The 22,140-nt window shown below is 33.4% G+C and overlaps 2 protein-coding genes across 3 annotated transcripts; one reads left to right on the plus strand and one right to left on the minus strand.

Moving 5' to 3' along the window:
• Window positions 1-2,666: 2,666 nt before the first annotated feature.
• On the minus strand, window positions 2,667-9,948 carry LOC105332292 (uncharacterized). The gene is made up of 8 exons (XM_066078515.1): window positions 9,798-9,948; window positions 7,925-7,969; window positions 6,137-6,291; window positions 5,620-5,746; window positions 4,778-4,948; window positions 4,065-4,212; window positions 3,145-3,245; window positions 2,667-3,021 (listed from the first exon to the last, which is right to left on the minus strand). Exons 1-8 carry the CDS (start codon window positions 9,867-9,869, stop codon window positions 2,857-2,859), a joined length of 984 nt encoding a protein of 327 aa, XP_065934587.1. The 5' UTR covers window positions 9,870-9,948; the 3' UTR covers window positions 2,667-2,856.
• A 2,013-nt stretch (window positions 9,949-11,961) lies between these two features.
• LOC105332294 (glycosylphosphatidylinositol anchor attachment 1 protein) lies at window positions 11,962-19,551 on the plus strand. 2 transcript variants are annotated; one of them, XM_066078516.1, is made up of 13 exons: window positions 11,962-12,037; window positions 13,091-13,269; window positions 13,419-13,503; window positions 13,890-13,995; window positions 14,476-14,635; window positions 14,909-15,010; window positions 15,172-15,368; window positions 15,531-15,730; window positions 15,844-15,995; window positions 17,090-17,280; window positions 17,515-17,711; window positions 18,042-18,218; window positions 18,460-19,551. In XM_066078516.1, the coding sequence occupies exons 2-13, from the start codon at window positions 13,098-13,100 to the stop codon at window positions 18,725-18,727; spliced, it is 2,007 nt and encodes a 668-aa protein (XP_065934588.1). In that variant the 5' UTR covers window positions 11,962-12,037; window positions 13,091-13,097; the 3' UTR covers window positions 18,728-19,551. The 2 variants fall into 2 exon arrangements, with proteins under 2 accessions (XP_065934588.1, XP_065934589.1); XM_066078517.1 differs by having other exon boundaries at window positions 12,027-12,070.
• Window positions 19,552-22,140: the final 2,589 nt, after the last annotated feature.

Here is a 22,140-nt window from a genome sequence, read left to right on the forward strand (position 1 = left end):
TATATAGTGAAGATTCTAAATTGTAAAAATCGTGACCCTCGGACCAAAACTGGGGCCCCAGGCGGGGTTCAAAGTTTAACATAGAACCACATATGGAAAAGTTTAAAAAATCTTCTTCTCAAGAACCACTGCACCAGAAATGCCAATATTTACACAAAAACTTGTATATATAGTGAAGATTCTAAATTGTAAAAATCGTGACCCTCGGACCAAAACTGGGGCCCCAGGCGGGGTTCAAAGTTTAACATAGAAATACATAGGAAAATGTTTAAAAAATCTTCTTCTCAAGAACCACTGCACCAGAAATGCCAATATTTACACAAAAGCTTGTATATATAGTTAAGATTCTAAATTGTAAAAATCGTGACCCTCGGACCAAAACTGGGGCCCCAGGCAGGGTTCAATGTTTAACATAGAAATACATAGGAAAATGTTTAAAAAATCTTCTTCTCAAGAACCACTGCACCAGAAATGCCAATATTTACACAAAAGCTTGTATATATAGTGAAGACTCTAAATTGTAAAAATTGTGACCCTCGGACCAAAACTGGGGCCCCAGGCGGGGTTCAAAGTTTAACATAGAACCACATATGGAAAAGTTTAAAAAATCTTCTTCTCAAGAACCACTGCACCAGAAATGCCAATATTTACACAAAAGCTTGTATGTATAATGAAGATTCTAAATTGTAGAAATCGTGACCCTCAGACGAAAACTACAGCCCCAGGCGGGGTTCAAAGTTTAACATATAACTACATATGAAAAATGTTTAAAAATTTTCTTCTCAAGAACCACTTCACCAAAAATGCCAATACATACACAAAAGGTTGTATATATAGTGAAGATTGTAAAAATTGTGACCCCCGAACAAAAAGTGGGGCCCCAGTAGGGGTTTAGATTTTAACATATATAGGAAAATGTTTTAAAATCTTCTTCTCAAGAACTATAGTGCAACTGTTTGGGATATTACTATGCATACATGTACATCCTTAAATAATGTAGATTCAAAAAATTGTAACTCCTGGACAATTGATGGGCACCAAGAGGGGTTCAAAATTTAAACATTTTAAAAAACATAAAGGAAAAGTTTAAAAAATTTTCTTCTCAAGAACTACAATGTTTTAGTTTGTGGAATTTCTATGCATGCATCCTTCGCTTATGTAGATTCCTAATTGGTAAAATCGTGACCCCGGACCAATACTGGGGCCCCAAGATGGGGTCAAAGTTTATTATAGAAATATAAAGGTAACATGTTAAAAAATCTTCTTCTCGAGAACTACAATGCTTCAATTTGTGAGATTACTATCATGCATACAACCTTGGATAATGAAGGTTGGACAGTTTTAAAATAGTGACCCCTTGACTAATACTAGGGACCCAAGATGGGTTTAAAGTTAAATGTAGAAGTACCGGTATATATGGAAAATGTTTAAAAATCTTCTTTTCGAGAACTACAATGCATCAATTTGTCAGATAACTACGTAAGCACCCTCAAAAAGTGTAGATTCAAAATTATAAAAGCCGTGACCTCAATCTAATACTGGGGCCCCAAGAGGTGTTCAAAGTTTAGCATAGAAATAAAGAGGGAAAATGTTGAAAAATCTTTTTCTTGGGAACTATAATGCTTCAGCTTGTGAGATAACTATGCAAGCATCCTTAAATAATGTAGATTCCAAATAATAAAAACTTTAGCACTGGACTAATACTGTGGCCCCAAGAGGGGTTCAAAGTTTAACATAGAAAGATATATTGAAAATGTTTTTAAAAAGTTTTTCTCGAGAACTATAATGCTACAGTTTGTGAGATTACTATGCAAGGATCCTCAAATTGTGTAAACTCTAATGTAGTGGAACCAAGAGTTATCTTTCTTGATGTTCTGTACAGTCTGAGAGTTATTCCTCTTGAAGTGGAACTCTTCTACGTTCAGTTTTTCAGGTTGTGTACGTGCGGTCCCATCGAGTGCTACATATTTTCATTCCTATGTTACTATTTATGTTGTTCAAGCCAACCATAAACCTCGGACCATAACTGGGTCCCCAGAAAGGGGTTCAATGTTTAAAATAGAAAAAACATATGCTACGAAATGTAATGTTACAAGGAACTGCTGTTCAGGTGAGCGATGTGGCCCATGGGCCTCTTGTTTCTATGGTCATGAAATATTTAATAATCAGTCCTGAAGGGAATTTTCATCCTTATAAATATCCAAGATTTTTTTCCTTTTTCTTAAATATCATTTGAGATTCTAATCTTGTATAGTTGACCTCCTCCATCCTTTCAGAAAATAAATCTTCATATGGCAAATTGCAACACCTCCCTTACATGTACAGAGTAGATTGGTCAAAGCGTAATGGTCTGATATAACAATTAAGTAAAAAATTATATACATGTACTGGTATTTCATGTTTATTTACTTACACATTTTACGTTTAACTGTTTTGCTTGTTAAATAGTGATGAAACACACATCAACAATTTTATATTCATAGAGATTATTTAAATAAGTTCCAGAGTACACTGTATTACATTTTGACATGTTGACTTGGATTCTGGGATTTTTTAAGCATATCTGATATGAAACACTTCTGAAATGAATTATTTTTCATGCAGCTGACAATATGTATTTTTTCCAAATCAATCTTTTCAAGAACCTTAAAAACAATGACTCAAAATTTCAACATTTAAAAATTTATTTTTCCTGTCACAGATTCCTATCAATAACACAGCTGAATGAAACAGAAAAAAAACACCACCCTTCAATAATCAATTTCTCTTGCTTTTATAAATATTCCTTTTCATCAAGTCTATTCTCTCAGTTGTCCAGTCACAGATACCAGTTGGTCATGGCCCCCATATTAACGGTTATGATCGGGGTGCTCCTTTAGGTTTTCCAGGCCTCTTGGCCCTTAATACATCCTTTTTAGGCTTGCTGTAGTTTGGAACTACCAGCTTGTGTTTTAAAGAACTCCAAGTTCTTCTGTAGAAGTAGTAGGATCCAACAAACAGCATTCCGAGTAGTATATAAGCCTGAAAATAAATCCACAAGTCAACTGATCAATGTAAAAATAAAATCAAAGTTCAAAGCATTTGCAGACCAATAAAAAAGAAATCAGAAGAAATTAAAAGTTTCAGATCGATCTCGCTCTTTACCTTAAATTCTAATGCCTTCTTGGAATCATAATACGGCTCTCCTGCCCAGGTAAGGAAAGTGGTTACATCCTTGGCTAGCTGACTCTGAGTGGCGGGTGTACCTGACAAGTAATAAACATGGTCATTAATGATGTCCAATCATCAGCAGCTCTTCAATATCTGGGAAATATTTCTTAATATCATGGATTTAACTTGTATGTCTGAAAATATCCAGTAATCTAATAGTGTTTAAATTACAAACTGGTTTGCATAATGAATGAGAACAAAGTATAAACTTGTTAAATGTCAGGGTACCATATAATTAAAATTTCTTTTGATTTCACAATGAGAAATAAATAACATTTTTAAGATGATTACAAACTTCGAAATTTAGTGGGTTGAATATCTAAGGTTACAAACTTCGAAATTTTGTGGGTTGAATATCTGAGAACCTTAATTTATATGTATGTGATTAGTTTAACTATGAGTGCATTCATTTCATTAGTTAATGAAAATCTGCTGGTTTACATGGATTTTTTTTTTTCAAAATAACAATATTTCTGCAGCTACAACAATGAATAGCAGATTAATTTATATTTATTACATGATAGAGATAAATTTGAGTAAAAGAGGTACTCTAAGCAAGGATAATATTAAGGGGAATATAATTTAGGGATTTCTTGTAATAAAATGTTTGGGTGAAGGTAAATTTTGGTGGAGAAAGAGAATTTTGAACATTACAGTATTTTATTTTTCTGACCTAATATTCCTAAATCATAATTTACTGCACAATTTCATTGCTCTAAAAAAATGCAGAGAATTTGAAACATGTTTAATTTTGTGCAAATCAGAATTCTTAGAATACTTCTTCCAAACAAAACAATTCCAAAGTCAGACTCGCAACAAGTCTCACACACCAAGTGTCCCACCATCAAACTTACCATCTTCATACTCAATGATTTCATCGTACAAGGCTTGAGCCATGGCAATAAGCCCCCCTGGGAAGTAGGGGTTGTAGTGGACCCCTTCAGGAAGCTTCACCCCAGCAGGTGGTTCATGATAACCCGTTAATAGTGAGAAAATGTAGTCCTACAAACATAACCCGTAATTAGTGAGAAAATGTAGTCTACAAACTTATAACTGTAAATAGTGAGAAAATGTAGTCCTACAAACATAACCCGTAATTAGTGAGAAAATGTAGTCCTACAAACATAATCCGTATATAGTGAGAAATTTAGGTAGTCCTACAATCATAACCCATAAATAGTGAGAAAATATAGTCTAACAAGCATAACTCGTAAATAGTGGAAAAATGTAGCCCTACAATCAGAAACATATCACATTCTAACCAAGTGACATATTACTTTACATATACAATATTCCATATACATGTAACTGGATTTTTCTGCATCTTAAGTGCAAAGCTTTCATTCACTAAGTAAATTTCAAAAAATTACTAACTAAAGTCACTAAATCAGACGCTGGTATCATAAAGATTAAAATTACATATCAAAATAAATATGCTATTCTATAAACAAAATTTGCAGCTCCAAATGAAACCCATTATTGGCTTTTACAAAAATTCTAATATTCTTGAGGAACTTTGACTCAAATTTTGCAAACCATTGGAAACATTTAAGTTTTATTTTTTTACCTCTCCACCTTCTCGTCCCAAGACAACATATGACAGATCAGGGGGAGCAACTCCATTGTTGGCATTCTCAGCCTGTATTTGGTTATCATATGGACTTGGGATGGCATCAAATAATTTCCCTGGGCGTTTAATTGGCATGTTGTTCTCATCATATCCATCAATGATTTGATACTGAAAGAGTTTTTAAATGGTTTATCATGAATCTTAAGAGCAAAAAAATTTCTGAATATGTCAGGTTTTTTGTAGGAAAAGGTTAGTTTTTAAATGACAGAGATACAATCAAAAGTATTTACAGGTACATGTAATGGCTTGATCTTGTATGAATATAAGTGGATTGCTGACCCTCTGACTAGAGTATGATTTGTAGATTCAAAGTTTTGAAACATAATTCTAAAATTTTAAAACTGAATGAAGCAATGTTGCAGTAAACAAAATATGTTTCAGAAAAGACTTTGTAAAACCAGATGTACAACAGACTTGGCAACATATCTGTAGAGTAGACTTGTCATTCCTATGCTTTTAAAATATGAAAATTTCGTTAAAGGGCTCAAATTTGACCCAGAAGCAATTCTTGACTAGATAACAGTTAACTCTCCATAAGAGGACAATCAGAGCTTGCAGATGTATTTAAAGAGAATTTCACGAAAGAACTTACATGAACATAATCTCAAGCCACTACAGATGCCATCAGATATTCTTTAACTTATATCAATACAGCTGAACCTAGATAGTCTACTCTAGGATTTTTTCCTGTGATAATAATTTTTCTTCAATAATGACATGTGATGCGCATCCTATTCAAAGCCTCTTTCTGTATTAATGGTTGTTCACTTTTATTTTACCTCAGCGGCCTCTGCTTTAGCCTCTTCCTCCGTGAAGATAATTCCTATCATCTCACGGAATCGGACTCGGTTCAGACTGTGGCAGGCAGAGCAGACCTGTTTGTAGACCATGTATCCTCTGCGTGCACTGCAACAATAAAACAATACAACAGTCAATAAGGCATTCTACAAACAACCATGATTGTTTATGAAAATATTGACTGATTTCTTTCAATGTCATTTTCAAAAGAAAAAATTCCTAAAGGCCACTTTTTAAAATTGATTTGTTTGTCCTCTTTCGACTTAGTGTTTCAAATTTTAGTTGGTTAATTGGTAAGGAATTGTTATTTTCATAGGTGCGCAAAAATTAGATGGAAACTAGTTCTGCAAATACCTGATTTCCAATAAAACAAATTCTTAGATTGATAACATAAATATTTTTGAGTCAGGTACTTTTTCATTAGTACGCTGGGAGAGGGCAGACACAATTTTTTCATATCGCCTGAAAACTAACTGTGTAATTTATATATTGCTTTACCTTTTCTTGTCAATCTCTGTAAACCAGCCCCTGTGCCACCATGGGTACTTGGGAGGGTGAAGCATAAGTTCTGTGCCAGCGTTGACTGCACCCTTGACAGCGATGTAAGTTCCAATGCCTCCTACCACTGCAGTTGTACCAGCTATTAAACCAAGCTGTCATAGAAATAACAAAATTTATAATTTAATTTCATTTCCTCACTGAGCATAAAAAGAAGCTACTGGGTTTATTGAACCATACCCTTAGGCCTAAAAAAAAAAGTTGTGTGTTTAGGGTAACCCGACCTAACCTACAAAAATGCCCCAATCCTACAGTACCCGCAACGTTATTTTTTACAAGATAAACGATAGGATAGGATTCACGCACAATAGGATAGAATTAATGCACAATAGAACAGTATACACGCACGAAAGGATAGGATTAACGCACGATAGAACAGCATACATGCACGATATGATAGGATTGATACACGATAGGAAAGGATAAACGATGTTCACGATAAACGTATGATCACTTTAAACGATATTTACGAACAAACTGATAATGGCAGAATTTGAGAGAGAACATGTACAAATAAAGATTTACATGGAATTTCTTTCTAGTAACAATTGTCGAGTTGTTAATCATCGCTGCATCATTTATAGAATATATAAAAATGACCAGTTAATTTTTTTTAAACTAAAACTATGAGCTTTAATGATCAATAAATTTTCTGTATTGTTTAATTGTTTTAATTACCGAACACCCTAGCCGATTGCCGCGAATATGTTAGACCGAGATTAAATCACTCAGAAAATAGTGGGTTTAATAATATAAATCCAACTCTTGTATACAGTAAATATGAAATCTATCATAAATACATTTCTTTCTGTATAAGAAAATGATGCATTAAAAACGAATTATTAAAGACAAGTATTTACGCAGATACACATTCCGCGTACGATTTGTTAACATTGTTTTTATTACCACACACCCTAGCTGATTGCTGAGAATATTTCAGCCTGAAATCAAATATCACACGGAAAATAACGGGTTCAAAATACAACTCGGCTTTTAATTAAATATAAATCATATCATAATTAATTAAATATAAATTATATCATAAATAGTTTTGTTTCTGTAAAATATGATGCAACAAAATTATATTGCATAAAAGTTAATGTTTAAGCAGGTATACACTCTGCGTACGATTTGATATATTCAATATACAGGTAAATATGTTACCTTGTTCCTAAGAACTTCGTTTTTCATTTCCAACGTTAACAGAAATGATTTACATATAAAATTGGTTAATTTTGATCTAAAAAAATTAGTATCCTGACGGAATGTTGGATAGGATTTTACAATTCTTGTTTGATAAATATTCGTATACGGCGTACCAAACGAATTGCAACTTAGTAATAAATTTACTAGCTTATGAAAAGGCACGAAACGAATAACACGATAGGATAAACGAAAGAATTGTTGAAATTCAAGGATAAACTTGATAGGATTAACGCACGATAGGATAGGATTAACGCACGATAGAACAGTATACACGCACGATAGGATAGAATTAAGGCACGATAGAACAGTATACGCGCACGATACGATAGGATTGATACACGATACGATAGGATAGGATTGTAAACAATAATGTTGCGGGTACTGTACCATTTTTAGATGTCTGTTTCATGCGATTGTGAATTAGATATTAATCCTACCTATTTTTTTTCATCAGTGTTACCCTAAACACACAATTTTTTTTATATGCCTGAAAGACGAAATAATAAAATGTTTTGCACTTACCATTTTAAATCCTTTAGGAGAGTTATTAAAACTGCCAAAATTCGCCTACAAAAGAAAACAAATTAAATGTAGTTTTCATTATGGAAACAATGATTACAATTTGCAGCCTATGACCTACAGCATAACTCATAGTGTTCATAGGGCCTAGTAAGGGAAACATTAGGAAATGTAACCATCTAACCACTGAAATAAACTACAGTAGCTGCTGATCTTGGCTATTCATCAGTCAAAAACTTTTACATGGGCACTCTCTGCCTGAATTTACAATACTGGTACAATTTTATTTTTAATATTGTAAATATTCATATCCCATTTTGGACATTTTATTTATCCATTTGGGAAATTGCTCTCAATATATTCAACATGAAAAGACTGTACAAAAACCAGGTCACTAAGATTAGTGTGAAATAATCGAGACTCCTTTATGAAGAAAATCTTCTTTCAATTTGAAAACTGAGAGTAAAGTATAATTAACAAGAAAGAGAAATTGATTGGTCAGTTAAGTGTAAACTTTAAAAAGATCTATTTAACTGTCAAACTTCCGAGCGAGATCATCCCTCTTTGCAGTACTAAAAACATTCCGTTAATGCCAGATTTTGACACATTTTTTCATTATTATATTGTTTTCTTTAAACAGAGGAATATGCGGAAGAATATTTTCATTATTGATAATAAGGGTTCACTAACTACATGTTCATTTCAGACTTATGTATTTACAGCTGCTTTTCACTGAAATCCTGTTATAAGCTAAATCTATTCAGCAGATTTCTTACAGAAGCCTCTAGCGGTAATAAATGTAAATATTTTGTTAACATGTTAAGTGTACCAAGAATTATTCATTCAAAATTTGATTTATTTTATATAAAACTGTAATTCATCAAGTTTCTCTCATCATTTTTGATTTTGCATGGATTTTTTTCTTTCAAAAATAAATTCTGAAAAATATTTGTTTACCATAGGTGTAAGTAATATTGCTGGTACAGCCTTCCATAGTTTTCATGGTCGTACTGAGATCAAAATATAAAAGCAAAAGCAACCAATAATTGTTGCATGTTATTTAATTTCCTTTGCAAGGTCGAAAAGTGTCATCAAAATGAACACAAACTCTGATAATTTTCGTTTCAAAGGAAGGAAAAACATACTTTCAATTGGAAAATTTGTGTTCAGTGCAAGAATACTCACGATTTCCAAGATGAAAAAATTATCCTACTTTTGTTTGCAGCAATAGAGCACTGGTATTTAAGGCCAAAAAGGTCAGTCTTGGAATGTAAAATTGCTTCAAATTGTATCTCTTACCCGCATTTTTATATTTAATTCAGATTTTTCATTTATTTGAAATACATCACGATAATCTCGTATGTTTTTATTTACTATACAGAGGGATAATCTTGCTTTAGCGAGACTGTCTCACTACAGGGGAATTGTGCCCAACCTGTCCAATGAATCTCGGATATAAATTCACCTTGAATCTGCTCAATATATGTAACAATCATTACCTAATATACATGATCAAATTATACAACAAACAATTTGCTGTAATCACAGGCCTCTGAATTTGGGGGCCTGTGCTGTAATTAGGGCAGCAGAGGATTCGAATTTCCTCGGATTTCGTAACAACGAATGTTATTCAGAATATGATAATAGACTGTACAATTCAACACTATTCTGCATTCTTACTGAAAAACAAATATTTAAAGACATCTACTTATGTCTTTTAGCATTAAATACATATATAAGCACATAAGAAATAATATTGTACAAATGAGGTTTGTCCTTGAAAATTTACAAAGCTCAAGATATATCTACTGAATAAAACACAATAAAAATCCACGAAAGGTTGGTTCAATACTTTATCTTGCAGACTAATTTTTACCTGTGTTGAATTTTGGACAGTTTTGGCCTTTAGAAAGGCCTGACGTGCCACCCGGTTTCCCACCGTTGCCATTTTACTGAGGCACCTAGTTCCCAAAGGACATTGAAAGTGGTTGTTAAATAATAAACTTACGCAACTAATCTTAGGGAGAATGTAGATGTTTGTGTGATATATGTGAATTTGTTAGAGTACTACCATTATATATTACAGCAAATTAATAATCAGGAAGTATTTTAAATATTAATTTAAATACGGACACGTATATTTGATAAAAAGGTAAAAATCTAAATCATCTCTGTGTTTGATAGTTGGGTAGGGTTAAAACCAGTTTAGGATGGAAAACTGAACTTTTTCATGTGAGCTGAACAGATTTGAAAGACTATATTGAAATACCATGCTTACAAGTATCCAGTTTAATAATAAAAAAGAATGTTGCCTTCAAATCTCTTACAAAAGCTTTGCCAATATATAAATAGTGCCTGTTTGGGAGGGTAACAGTTGAAATTGACACCCCGAGAAAACCATTGTCAACCGACGCGAAGCGGAGGTTGACAATGGTTTTCGAGGGGTGTCAATTTCAACTGTTATCCTCCCAAACAGGCACTATTTATTTTGTTATACTGAATGTCTTTTTAAAAAATTTTAAGAAAATTTTACTGCTTTTATATAGGAATAACGTGAATTCTACAGCGAACCGTACGCGCATAGTTTTCGCGCATGTAACATTTTTTAATGTTACCCGTTGCCAAGTGCGTTGCTAACGCTAAGGGTAATAGTCCGTTTTATTACCTAATCAAAGGGATTTTGTTGTTATATTACAAATTTAAATATTTTGTCTATTTTGTATGTGTATTCAGATTTGCAAGTGATCTATTGAACTAGACTGCGATCTATTAGACCGCCGGGCAATATAGACTGTGATCTATTGGACCGCTGGTCAATAGACTGCGATCTATTGGACCGGCAACGTATTTTAGAAAAAGTGAAATTTCTACAAGATTAAAAGATAACTTTATTAGGTTTATTTTACTATTGTTCTTAAAATTTATCTTCGTGGTACGAAAACCTTCTGTAGTTTATAATTGTAAACACAAAATACTAAAAACGGAATTAGGTAATATAATAAATAAAACAATTATGTAATGCCTGAACAGTCAATAGATCCGAATTTTTTTCCCTTGGCGCAGGGAACAGCTCAGTATGAGCGAAAGAATTCACGTCATTCATATATAAAAGTAGTAAAGTTTTCTTTAAAATTAAGACATTCAGTATAATAACTTGAAATAAATAGTGTCTGTTCAGGAGGGTAAGAGATACTCTTACCCTCCTGAACAGGCACTATTTATATAATATATGCCATGAAAAAATACCTATGTTTAGTCAATAAATTGGGTGCTTCTATAGATCAAACGTACCTAAAAATCTTATGAAATTTCTGTATTGTGTGAAAGATGAAGTTCTTTTTATTGATACTCTATATAATCCCAGTTTTCGTGAAATATATATATCTAGAATTTGTAAAATGCACATGTATATGTAAATTCCAGTAAGCAAATTGAAAGGGGGCCACGCTAGAAATTATATAGAAATCCCGACAAGCAAAAAAAAAAAAAGATTATGTCGTTATGTCTAGCTTTGCAAAAAAAAAAAGTGACTGGGGGGGGGGGGGGGGGGCTAGTCCCCCCCCCCCCCCCCCGAATACTGATTAGCTGTAAATCGATTAAAGAATAATTAACCGTAAAACCATTCAATTTATGAGTTGGAAGGATGGAAGGATTGTTGAAGTAAGCATTGTAATTAAAAGTATTGCCACATAAAATTAAATTAAAATAAAACTTTTTTTGGTTAAAACACATAGTCATAAATATACGGTAGGTAATAGAATTTCGATTAAGACTCATCTAAAACGAGTATACATGGTATATATATATGCGTGTCTCAAAGTGATTATGAAATATGGACATATGCCTGTTAAAGATAGATAAATTTATTACTCTTAACAAATGCTTAATATATTCTGAGGATACCTATAATCGAATTTATTACAGACACAGATACTTGCATTTTAATTGATTAATTTTTAAAAAAAAAATTATAATCATATTTTTGCTATTAAATCGGAGAAGGGGTACCCCTATTATTTCGTTTATTAGCCAATTCATTATTTGTTCTTCAAGCGCCTGTTTGACATTGACAAATCGATCAGAATAGTCAATGAGCTAGAGATTGACCCGGTAACTGTAAGCAAATTTCGTTTTAATCTTGTTTTTACGGTATGACTACAACCACCGAACATTTGTAAACATATAGAGACAACAATGTTTGGTCTTTGATCATTTTTACCTTTAGACATTTGCTTCTTTTATCTCCAGACTTCAGAAAAAACATAGAAATTAAATTCCTTACTTAGCAGTATAAAGCTAATCAATTATTTAAAAGAAATTGTGGCAATTTTAGATATTGTTTATGTTCAATATATATTTGAGTATGCGCGGATCCAGAACAATTTTCGGGGGGCCTTTTGGGGGGGGGGGGGGGGGGGGGGAGTGTCCGAGGTACATGTTATATATCTCTGTTTTCCGGGGAGGGGGTGTCAGAGACCTATTTTCGATTAAAAAAAAAAATTATTATGTAAATTTAAGAAATTTGAATTTCCCACCCCTTTAAACAGGTTTGGACCAATCTTCTAATTCGGAAATATTAGCATATTTGGGATATAATAGCCCAGATGGGATATAAATTTAAAACGCTAAAAATTTAAAAAGAAATTGATTTGGTAATTTTGATTTAAATCCGCATTAATGAGTATCAAATGCAATAACTTTTTGTTAGCAATTTTTCCTATAAGTCTATATATTGTAAGATTGGTCCTCTAGAAATTTTGGATACATACAGAGGGATCAATCTCAGTAGCAGTACTGTTACAGAAAAAGTCATTGCATACCCTTTGACAAAAGGCACTCTGTTGGTGAAGAGTGAAGCCTTATGGACTTGGAGAAGAGATTATATGATTAAGACAGGGATTTTTTCACATATTTTTGCTATGACCTAAACCTTAGACCTCGAAACTTGGTTCAAGGTCACTGCACACCCTGTGCTCAAAGGCACTCTGTGGGTGAAGTACGAGTCAGATTGGGCCAAGGAGAGAGAAAATATGCTCCAGATAAGTGATATTGAGTGGACAGACAGACTGAAGGACATATGGATGGACGGACAGACTGATCACTACAGGGCACCTGCTGAGTGGGGCCCTGATGAGATACACACTTCAATTTGATTTTTGTTTCAAATAGAAACAACATGGGACTTCTCACTGACCCTAAGCGACAGAAGAAGATTGTGGAAGCGATCTCAAAGTACAACAATTGGCTCTGTGTTTTGTGCTACTTGTCGGGAGTTATTGGGTTTCTGGCTCTAGCATATCAGCCCCTTAATGGGGCAACATACTTCTCTGAAAATGCACTTTTGCCAGGTAATGATCTTGTTTTGTACTGGGTAATCACGTAATCTTAATTGATATGCCAAAAAATATTTCTTTAATTAAATCAGTCTATGTAATATAACTGAAATACTGCATTTGAAATAACCTTTTACTTACTGTAATTGCTTTATCTTATTTAGGATTGGTCACAAATGAGTTTTACGCAGAGATAAATATGAATGCTCTAGCATCTGAACTTAAAGAGGAATTTAATAAAGAAAAGAGGTAAATTTAAAACTAATTTTTCCTCTTCTATTTATACTGAATAACAAATATTATATTATCAACAAAAAATAAGATATTACAATTGATTTGATTCATCAGATCTATCAAGAAAAATAGAATATGATGAACCATATGATACAAGAACCAGGGGAAAATATTAAGAGGAATATAGAGTTTATGATAATTTCAATCTAATTAAAATTAGACGTTCTGAATCCGCTATCTCTTTTCAAAAGTTTGAGAAGCGGTAGCGGATTCAGAACGTCTAATTTTAATTAGATTGTGATAATTTGAGTGTACATGTATCAAATGTGTACATGTACAGTACATGTAGAGATGATTTTTTTTTGGTTTGAAAACCCAGTATTTTCTTTCATATATTTTAGAAAAGTTCCCAGAGAGTGGATTTACAATCATTTGCGAGAGATAGGGTTGGATACTTACATACAGAACTATTCCATCAAATATCCACTCGACATTGCCAAAGGACAGGTTATATCTAGTTTCTCTTCAATAATCAGTATAATGTTATAATCATAAGATGAGAGCTTGAAATGAATAGCTCCATATTTAATTTTTGTATGTGTAAGCAACACTAACATGAACAATATTTTATGAAATATTTTAACTCCAGAAAATTTTTGTTAATATTAATTATATTTTCTGCAATCTATCCCATAGCAGAATAATACAAATCTGTTGTTTCTGCCATGTTTAATACACTGTACCAAATTATACTAGTAGCCAAATCATGTTATCTCAAACTCTATGGGGCCCACAAAAAAGAGGATAAATTAATTAAAAATAAAATAAAAAGCAGTCATTGGGACATCTAATTTACTTCAATATGTGCAAAGCACTCAGAATGCATGTATTAATATTTAATATACGTTGTACTGAAGTTTGTAAATTGAAATAGAACATGATGTTTAGAAACCAACATGAGACAATCTTGAATTTTGTTAATTTCAGAACATTCCAGGACAGAATGTGTATGGGATTTTGCGTGCCAAACGCTCAGCCAGTACAGAGGCTGTTGTCTTGACAACACCGATGCGGCCGAAGGATTCGGACCTACCCTCCACTACGGGAGGAATCGTACTGATGCTTGCCATGGCAAAGTACTTCAGAAGTCAGTACCATGTATAGAATAAGTATTTCAAGCTACCTTTCATATTAATTATATTTTTATATGCTAGTACACAAAATTATAATCCATCACTACCAAACATCACACTTATATTGATGCAATCACAATAATTCATCAAGGAAAGTCTGTTAATAAGGTAAAATTACACATTACTCTTTAATAGGGAAGAATTTACTAACCTTGTTATTTTCAGTAAAGATTGGCAAGGACTGAATTTAATAAATCACTGTTGAATCAGAGATTCATGTATTGCAGGGCAGACCTACTGGTCAAAGGACATTATATTTCTTGTGTCTGACCATGAACAAATTGGACTTCAAGCCTGGTTGGATGGATATCACGATATCAAATCAGAATGTATGTACCTAGAAAAAGAAACCTCAACACTGTATATTTGTTTTTGGAAGTTGATTTGGATTTTCTCTAAACTTTTAAGATATTGTGTCAGTACTTAATGTTTAAATTTATTAATATAAGATTTGATGATGAGGAACTTGTGACATTGTGTTCCCTTGTAGACATTGTACCCAGTGATGTAATGGGTAGGAGTGGGGCTATCCAGGCAGCCATAAACCTGGAAATTCCTGACGGAAACATCCGTTATTTTGACATAAAGATTGAGGGCATGAATGGCCAGCTTCCGAATCTTGACTTATTTAACCTTGTAGTAAAAATCTGCAACCAAGAAGGCGTGGATGTTTCTTTCCATAGGAATGTAAGTTGGTTATGGTTATCAAATCTTGGGACAGATTGCTAATATAGTCAGGATATTTTGAAACATCTGTGTATAGTGAAATCTGTATTTTTGGACAGGTAATTTTTTAAAAAGTGTGATTTAGAAACAATTGTGGGTTTTTTTTCCTCATTTTTTTTCAAGTTTGACCCAATGGACCCACAGTCTGTGGATGGATATGTACAGAGTGTGAAGACTATGCTGGAGATGATGTGGTCCCAGGCAGCTGGCACACCCTCAGGTAATCATGGACTCTTCCACAAATACCATATAGAGGCTGTGACCTTGCAGGGAATTCGGAGGAAGAACAGCAATTATGCATTTCCACTAGAAAGGACAGGAAGGTAGCCAGAAATTCATTCATTCATTGTCTTAATTAATAATGATACATTTGTTAAATCGTCAAGTTTTAGATTGAATTCAACTTGTCCTTATTCATTTTGTCTGTTTTTTGCAGAATATTAGAAGGAATATTTCGAAGTTTAAATAACCTTCTGGAGAGATTCCACCAGTCTTTCTTCTTCTATATTCTCCCTGGAACCAGAAATTACATTTCCATTGGAATGTACATGCCTCCGTTTGGTCTTATTTGTGCCACAGGACTCATCAAAATATCCTTACTATTGTTTGTACCTGTAGTCCCTTCATGGAATGTACATAAAAATGTATGATCTGGAGCAAATATGTTCATAGTATTGAAAAATTAGGTCAAATAATACTGAAAATATTAGATGGCATATAAATTTCAAGTCAGTAAAGAGCATACTGGCACTGTACCAGTTATCGGCTATAATTTAACGTTTTCTTTACGTGTTTCCTTATTTCTTGATACTAAGTATATTGGAATAAAACTTTTAATACTTTAAATAGTGAACTCCTTATTTATCCATCGGTTAGATTATATTATCATTTAGAACCCAAAACATATTGTTTCTGTGCTTTTTAGCACGCCCCGAATTTGCCGAGGTTTTATGATTTACTGTACCAGTTATCGGCTTCGTGATAATAACAGAGTAAAATCCTTGTACATGTTGATTTTATATTCTGCAAAGTGTTGATTGAATTGTGTCCCTTGCGGGGTCAGCCTGTAGGTCTTAGGGGTTATTATACATACATAAATCTCAAAAAATTATTCTTTTATCATCATACGGTAATATACACAATCGTACGCTAATCAATGCATAATTATACAATCAGGCGTTCAACTGCGCAATGAATCTCTCGGAATTTAGTGAGTTCCTTTTGTTTATAAATGTTATATGTATTGATATTATATGTCAAATCAAAGAAGGGATATAATTATGTATCACAAAGAGGTCATATTCTATTTTTAACTTATAACGTTACTTCCCCCACAGCTGAAAGTGCAAAGATGTAAGTCAGCGGTAAACAATAGGATCGTTAAAGCTCATGTTTAAAACATATTGAGGAAAGTTTTCAAGCAAACTTACTTTTCTTTATTCGAAACAGACGACTGAATTAAAAAATCTCGGATATTCGCGTGCTATAAACCCGAACCCTCAGTTTAGCCGATAACTGGTCTTAGCCGATAACTGGTACAGTACCAGTATATATTGGAGGTAAAATAAAGATTTCTTTTGCACCCTCATGACCGCTAACAAGCAAAAATCTAAAAATTTGCTTATATATGCTAGTGACTCAATATATGATGACCGACAATCATTAACATTCTTAACCTTCATAAGCTGTGGCAATTTGGGTGACATTGAAAAAAGACCAGGAAAATGAAGATAAAGAAAAGAAGAAGGAAAAAGAGAAGTCTGAAAAGGAGGGAGAGGAAGATGAAGACAGGGAAGGTAAACATACAGAGGAGGAACTAGAGAAAGAGGTGGAGGAACTGAGGAAGACAATAATGGATGAAGATGTAGAAGAGGTTGATATGGCTTTTAATAAACATTTTTACATTCTTACTAAAATTTGAACAAGATTTTCAACCGAAGGTTTTTTTCCTTCCAAACACATAAATTCTAAAACTTAATGCAATGAAATTTAATACACATTATGTATCTGAATAACTCCACTAAGACAACATTCCATCATCACTCCCAAATGCAAATATCAGTCCATGTACTTCTTAGTACTTTCATTACTTTGATTCTTTTTTCAGGAGGCAGCGGCAGAGGGCCTGATCTCCATAATGCCTGTTATCTTAATCAGTCTAATGATGGGGGTGTTCTCCTACACCGGACCAGACTTCATCACCATGTCAGCACCACCTTTTAGAATTAAAATGGAGGACAACATAAGCTTTGGGCTTATGGCACTGTACACAGCCTCATTAATGGTTCCTAGACTCATAAGCAGGTATGCAATAACTTTTTTTTTTTTTGGGGGGGGTTCCCGGTTGGGGGGATAACATCTAAAAGCTAGAATTGGTCTTGAAATCAGCAAAACTTTAAATAAGCTATTCTACTCTGGCAGCTGATTATTTGGTTATTTTTTCTTTGTTTATATGACAATCTATAGCTAGCGTAATGTATCTTTCATTTGTAAGTTTTGCAAATCATTGATGTCCAAAATGGTTCCAAACAACCGTTTTTTAAATTTAAGACTAAATTGCATGCACAAACTGTGCATTTATGTTTTCATTTTTATACGTGTAAATATATTTCTTGGTATCATTATTTTTTTCAGGAAGCAGCCTGGAGCGGGAAAGAAGCTAATTTTTGATTGGCGGTTACTGAAGTGTGTCACTCTGCTCTACCAATCACTGTTTTTGTTCTCTGTGTCATTGATGAACATCTCTTTGGCCTTCTTTTTAGCTGTGATTCTTATGCCTATTACAGTTATTGTACAACCAACAAAAATACGGTAAGCTTTTCTTGAAACTAGAAACATAGGAAATTCAGAGAATTATTTGTTTGGATTCAGTCCCTTAGTTTTAAATATGTTCATACATGGTACGTACATGTACTTGCGTAAAAAGGAGTTATTTGTTTTGTACAGTGGCGTGTACATGTAGATATTAAGGAAGATCTTAATTATTTGTTTTGTACAGTGGCGTGTACATGTAGATATTAAGGAAGATCTTAATTATTGATTTCCTTCACAGATTGCTGCTGTGGATACAGAAATTTTTCCTTCTGTTGGTATCACCAGGTGTGTTGCTATTTATAGCAGCAGTGATCACCAGTTATGGAGAGAAACACGCTGATTTTCTAGATTTACTGGTGAATTCCTGGAGCTTTATGAAGACCAACATTTTCCTGACAATCATTGACAAATACTTCTTTGGCAGCTGGATGTTCAGTCTATTCTCTTTTGTCATTCTGCCAAATTGGTTGATGTTTTGGAGTATAGCACATTGTAGTATTGAATAGAAAATCTTTCTCACTAATGATTGTGTGCAAGATTTTTTTGTGTTCACTTGTGTTTGGAAATAGTAATGCAAATGTAAGGGCTAGCACTTGTACATTGTAGCATTATTTGTTTTGCAAGAGAATGTTAGTTCACTGTATGTTTTAAAATAATTTTGAGTGATAGCACAAGTGCATGAACAAATAAAGTACATGTACTTTGTACTTGTATTTTGAAGATAGAACCATGAATACAAAAAATTTCATTTGATGAAAGTTTTAACCAACATATTTTGTATTAATCAAAAATTGTAATGTCACATTACTAACATGCATAGCTCATATTATCACTCATTGAATCATGTCAAAGATGCTGCTGCTAACACCCCAAACATTTTTGTCACTGTCATTGTTTCATTGCTGAAACAGTCGATCCTTTCTCACAAGTGAAAAATATTCCTTGTGCTTTCATGTTTGCATGTTTGTGAATATTTTCCATTCAGATTTGAACAAAATTGTAAATGTTACACCCCATTTATGTATTTCAAACCTTTTGAAAAGGAATGTATCCTCATTATTGTAGATACTGTCACTATTAGACTGGAAAATACATGTATTGCAATGTGCAATTAGTCATTTTCTCTTTTTTATTTTTTGCAGGAGAATATTTGTATATAGTTTGGTGGTTTTTTAAGAAGTATTTTATATGTGCAATTGGGAAGGATCCAACAAATATACGGACATGTATTTCTCCAAATCAATTTTTGTATTTTCGTATGTCAAGGATCCAAAGAATTAGAGAAAATGTGCATATTTAAAATGAATAAAAGTTTTTTGTTGTCATCAAATCAATTTTTATGCATGCAATAAGCTTGCTGGTAAATTTTTCTTACTTGATTTTTTATATGCTGCCAAGTATTTGCTTATAAGTATATGTAAATATATTGGTTCAATTAAAATTCACCTCCATATTAAAACTTGTGCGGGAAGAACCCGCTCTGCTGAGTTCAACTCTGGTATATACATGTAGGTAGTTATTTTAGAGTGGGTTAGTGGGGAGATTGATCAGTGAACAATGAAATAAAAACTACCCTGCTCTGGGATGTTCAACACAGGCTTCGCACAGTAACTCGTGCTCAGTTTTAATTTTTTTAAGGGGGGGGGGGGGGGGGGGGTTGTTTGTCAGAGGAGATGGGATAAGGTTAGGGTGGGGTTCAAAGTTATGTTAGTATATAAGTATTCTGAAGGTGCGTTGACCCTCAAACGGTGTAATTCAAATAAAGATCCAACACCTTTTTTGGGGGTTGTAAGTAAGAATTTACATGTACGTAATTAATATATTTATTATAGTGATATGCAATATATATACTTATCATTTCTTAAAAGTTGCACCTTGTGTGTTTATTTAGCCATTTGATATTTTACTGCATCCCAAAAGATTAAAATATATACACCGTATATACCGTAGTTAACGGACATTAAGTTTTCAACATTCTTTGAATTCAACATCTTTGCATATGATCTGTGTTTTAATTATTCTTGAAAAGCAGGCACGTAGCACCGTTTTTGAAAGTGGGGGTGGGGCAGACTCATCCAAAAAAATCTTGACAAGCCCCCCCCCCCCCCCCCCCAAAAAAAAATAAGAAGGAAATTTTGACTTTTCCAAAATCTTAAAAATCCTTATGGGGGGGGGGGGGCTGGCGTATTATATCTATAACTTCAATTTTACCCTTAATTTCCTTATTTTCATATCCATTTTTTACATACTCCAAAAAACTCCCCAAAAAGTGGGGGGGGGGCAACTCCATGGTAATTCAACTTTTTTTTTTAGGTAAATGACCCCCCCCCCCCCCGATGCTACATGCCTGAAAAGAGGGCCCATAATGGAATTTCCGTATTAAGTTTATTACATATACTCAAATCACTTATTGGTACTAAATAATATGTGTGCAAGTGAAAACCTAAGGAAATAAATATGTAATTTTAAATTTTAAAAAGATAAGTAGGGATAAATTGTATGCTGTTCTAGCGGGGGCCGACCCCCCCCCCCCCCCCCCCCCATTTTTCTTGGAAAATTCAAACTTGCTACAATATACAAAATTTCCAAAAATTGACCTCGACCCTTTGTATACATTTATTTTGATTGAGAGCTCCTCAATTTTGATTTAAGCATTGTTAAGTATTTTATTGTATATTAATTTTCTCTTTCATTTCTATTTGAATGCGTGATTACAAGGCAACATCTTGAGTGGTGGATTGTGATAATTTGATAGACAAATATAGCATCAAAATATGCAACCCTTGACCTGGCACGTAGTATCGTTCTTCAGACGATCCTTAAATATTATAGGAAACAAATAGTGATAAACACTTTCTATCCTCAACCCAAAATTCTTATTCCTTTCAAACAAAAATAAAATTATATAACGTGTAATTCCTGCTTCGTGTTAACATGTACTAGAGTATAGTATTCTTAGTGAAATAATACACAGTTGTCAATACACAAGATACATTTCCAGCAAGTCCTAATAATTAATAAGGATTAATTATAAATACGTGGCACAAGTTTAACTTACCAATGCATTTGAAGTTATGCAGCTGTTAATTTTTTTCCAGATAGATTTAATTACTTTATTTTTTAAAAATTATTTCTATGTACCAGAAATCTCAACACGCCATAAGGAATCAAAAGATTAACAGCTGCACTGCTTCATATGAATGGCTCATTACCTTATTACTTGATTTGAATTTGTCTGTCTTGTGATGAATTGATTATTGGAATATTTGTAAATGTCGGGTCTTTTCAACGGAAAATATTAGGGATTTTTTCTTATTGTACAAGTGAACAAATATGTACTCGCTCAAAACACATCACAAAGAGAAGTGTGGAGCACATGGCTCAGTGGTCACATGCGTTACCAAACGGTCGCTGGTTCAAACCCCGCTTTGGGAGTTAATCTGAAATGGACTAGTGTTCCATCCAGGGGGAGTCGATCAACGACTCTTATGATCATCTGCTTAATTAGCATCACGGAAACCGGGAAAAATCACTGCCTTCATTTTTTTGTAATCATTAACTGTCTTTATCATTAAAATGTAGATAGTCGAAAAGTCCCAGGGTAAAGTTCAGTGTAGAGTGAAGTTTATTGTTTTTTCTAATTAAATATTTACAATTGTTTCTGTCTTTTACCCGAAATCAAATTTATTCATTCTGGTTTTGTGTCATTATATATAATTATGTACTGTGGAATTTTCATATTTGTACTTGGTAAGATAATATATAAAGATAAAAATGTGCGAATTCCCAAGGTCATGCAAATTCTATGCACACAATATACGGTTACAAATTTTATTGCATATTTGGAAAAACCGTAACCCAGTGCCCGTTGATCGCTAGTCTGTACTTGCCAGTCTGTGCGCAAGTCTCCTATGACTCG

This window comes from Magallana gigas, chromosome 3 (genome assembly GCF_963853765.1).
Source record: "Magallana gigas chromosome 3, xbMagGiga1.1, whole genome shotgun sequence".
NCBI lineage: Eukaryota > Metazoa > Mollusca > Bivalvia > Ostreida > Ostreidae > Magallana > Magallana gigas.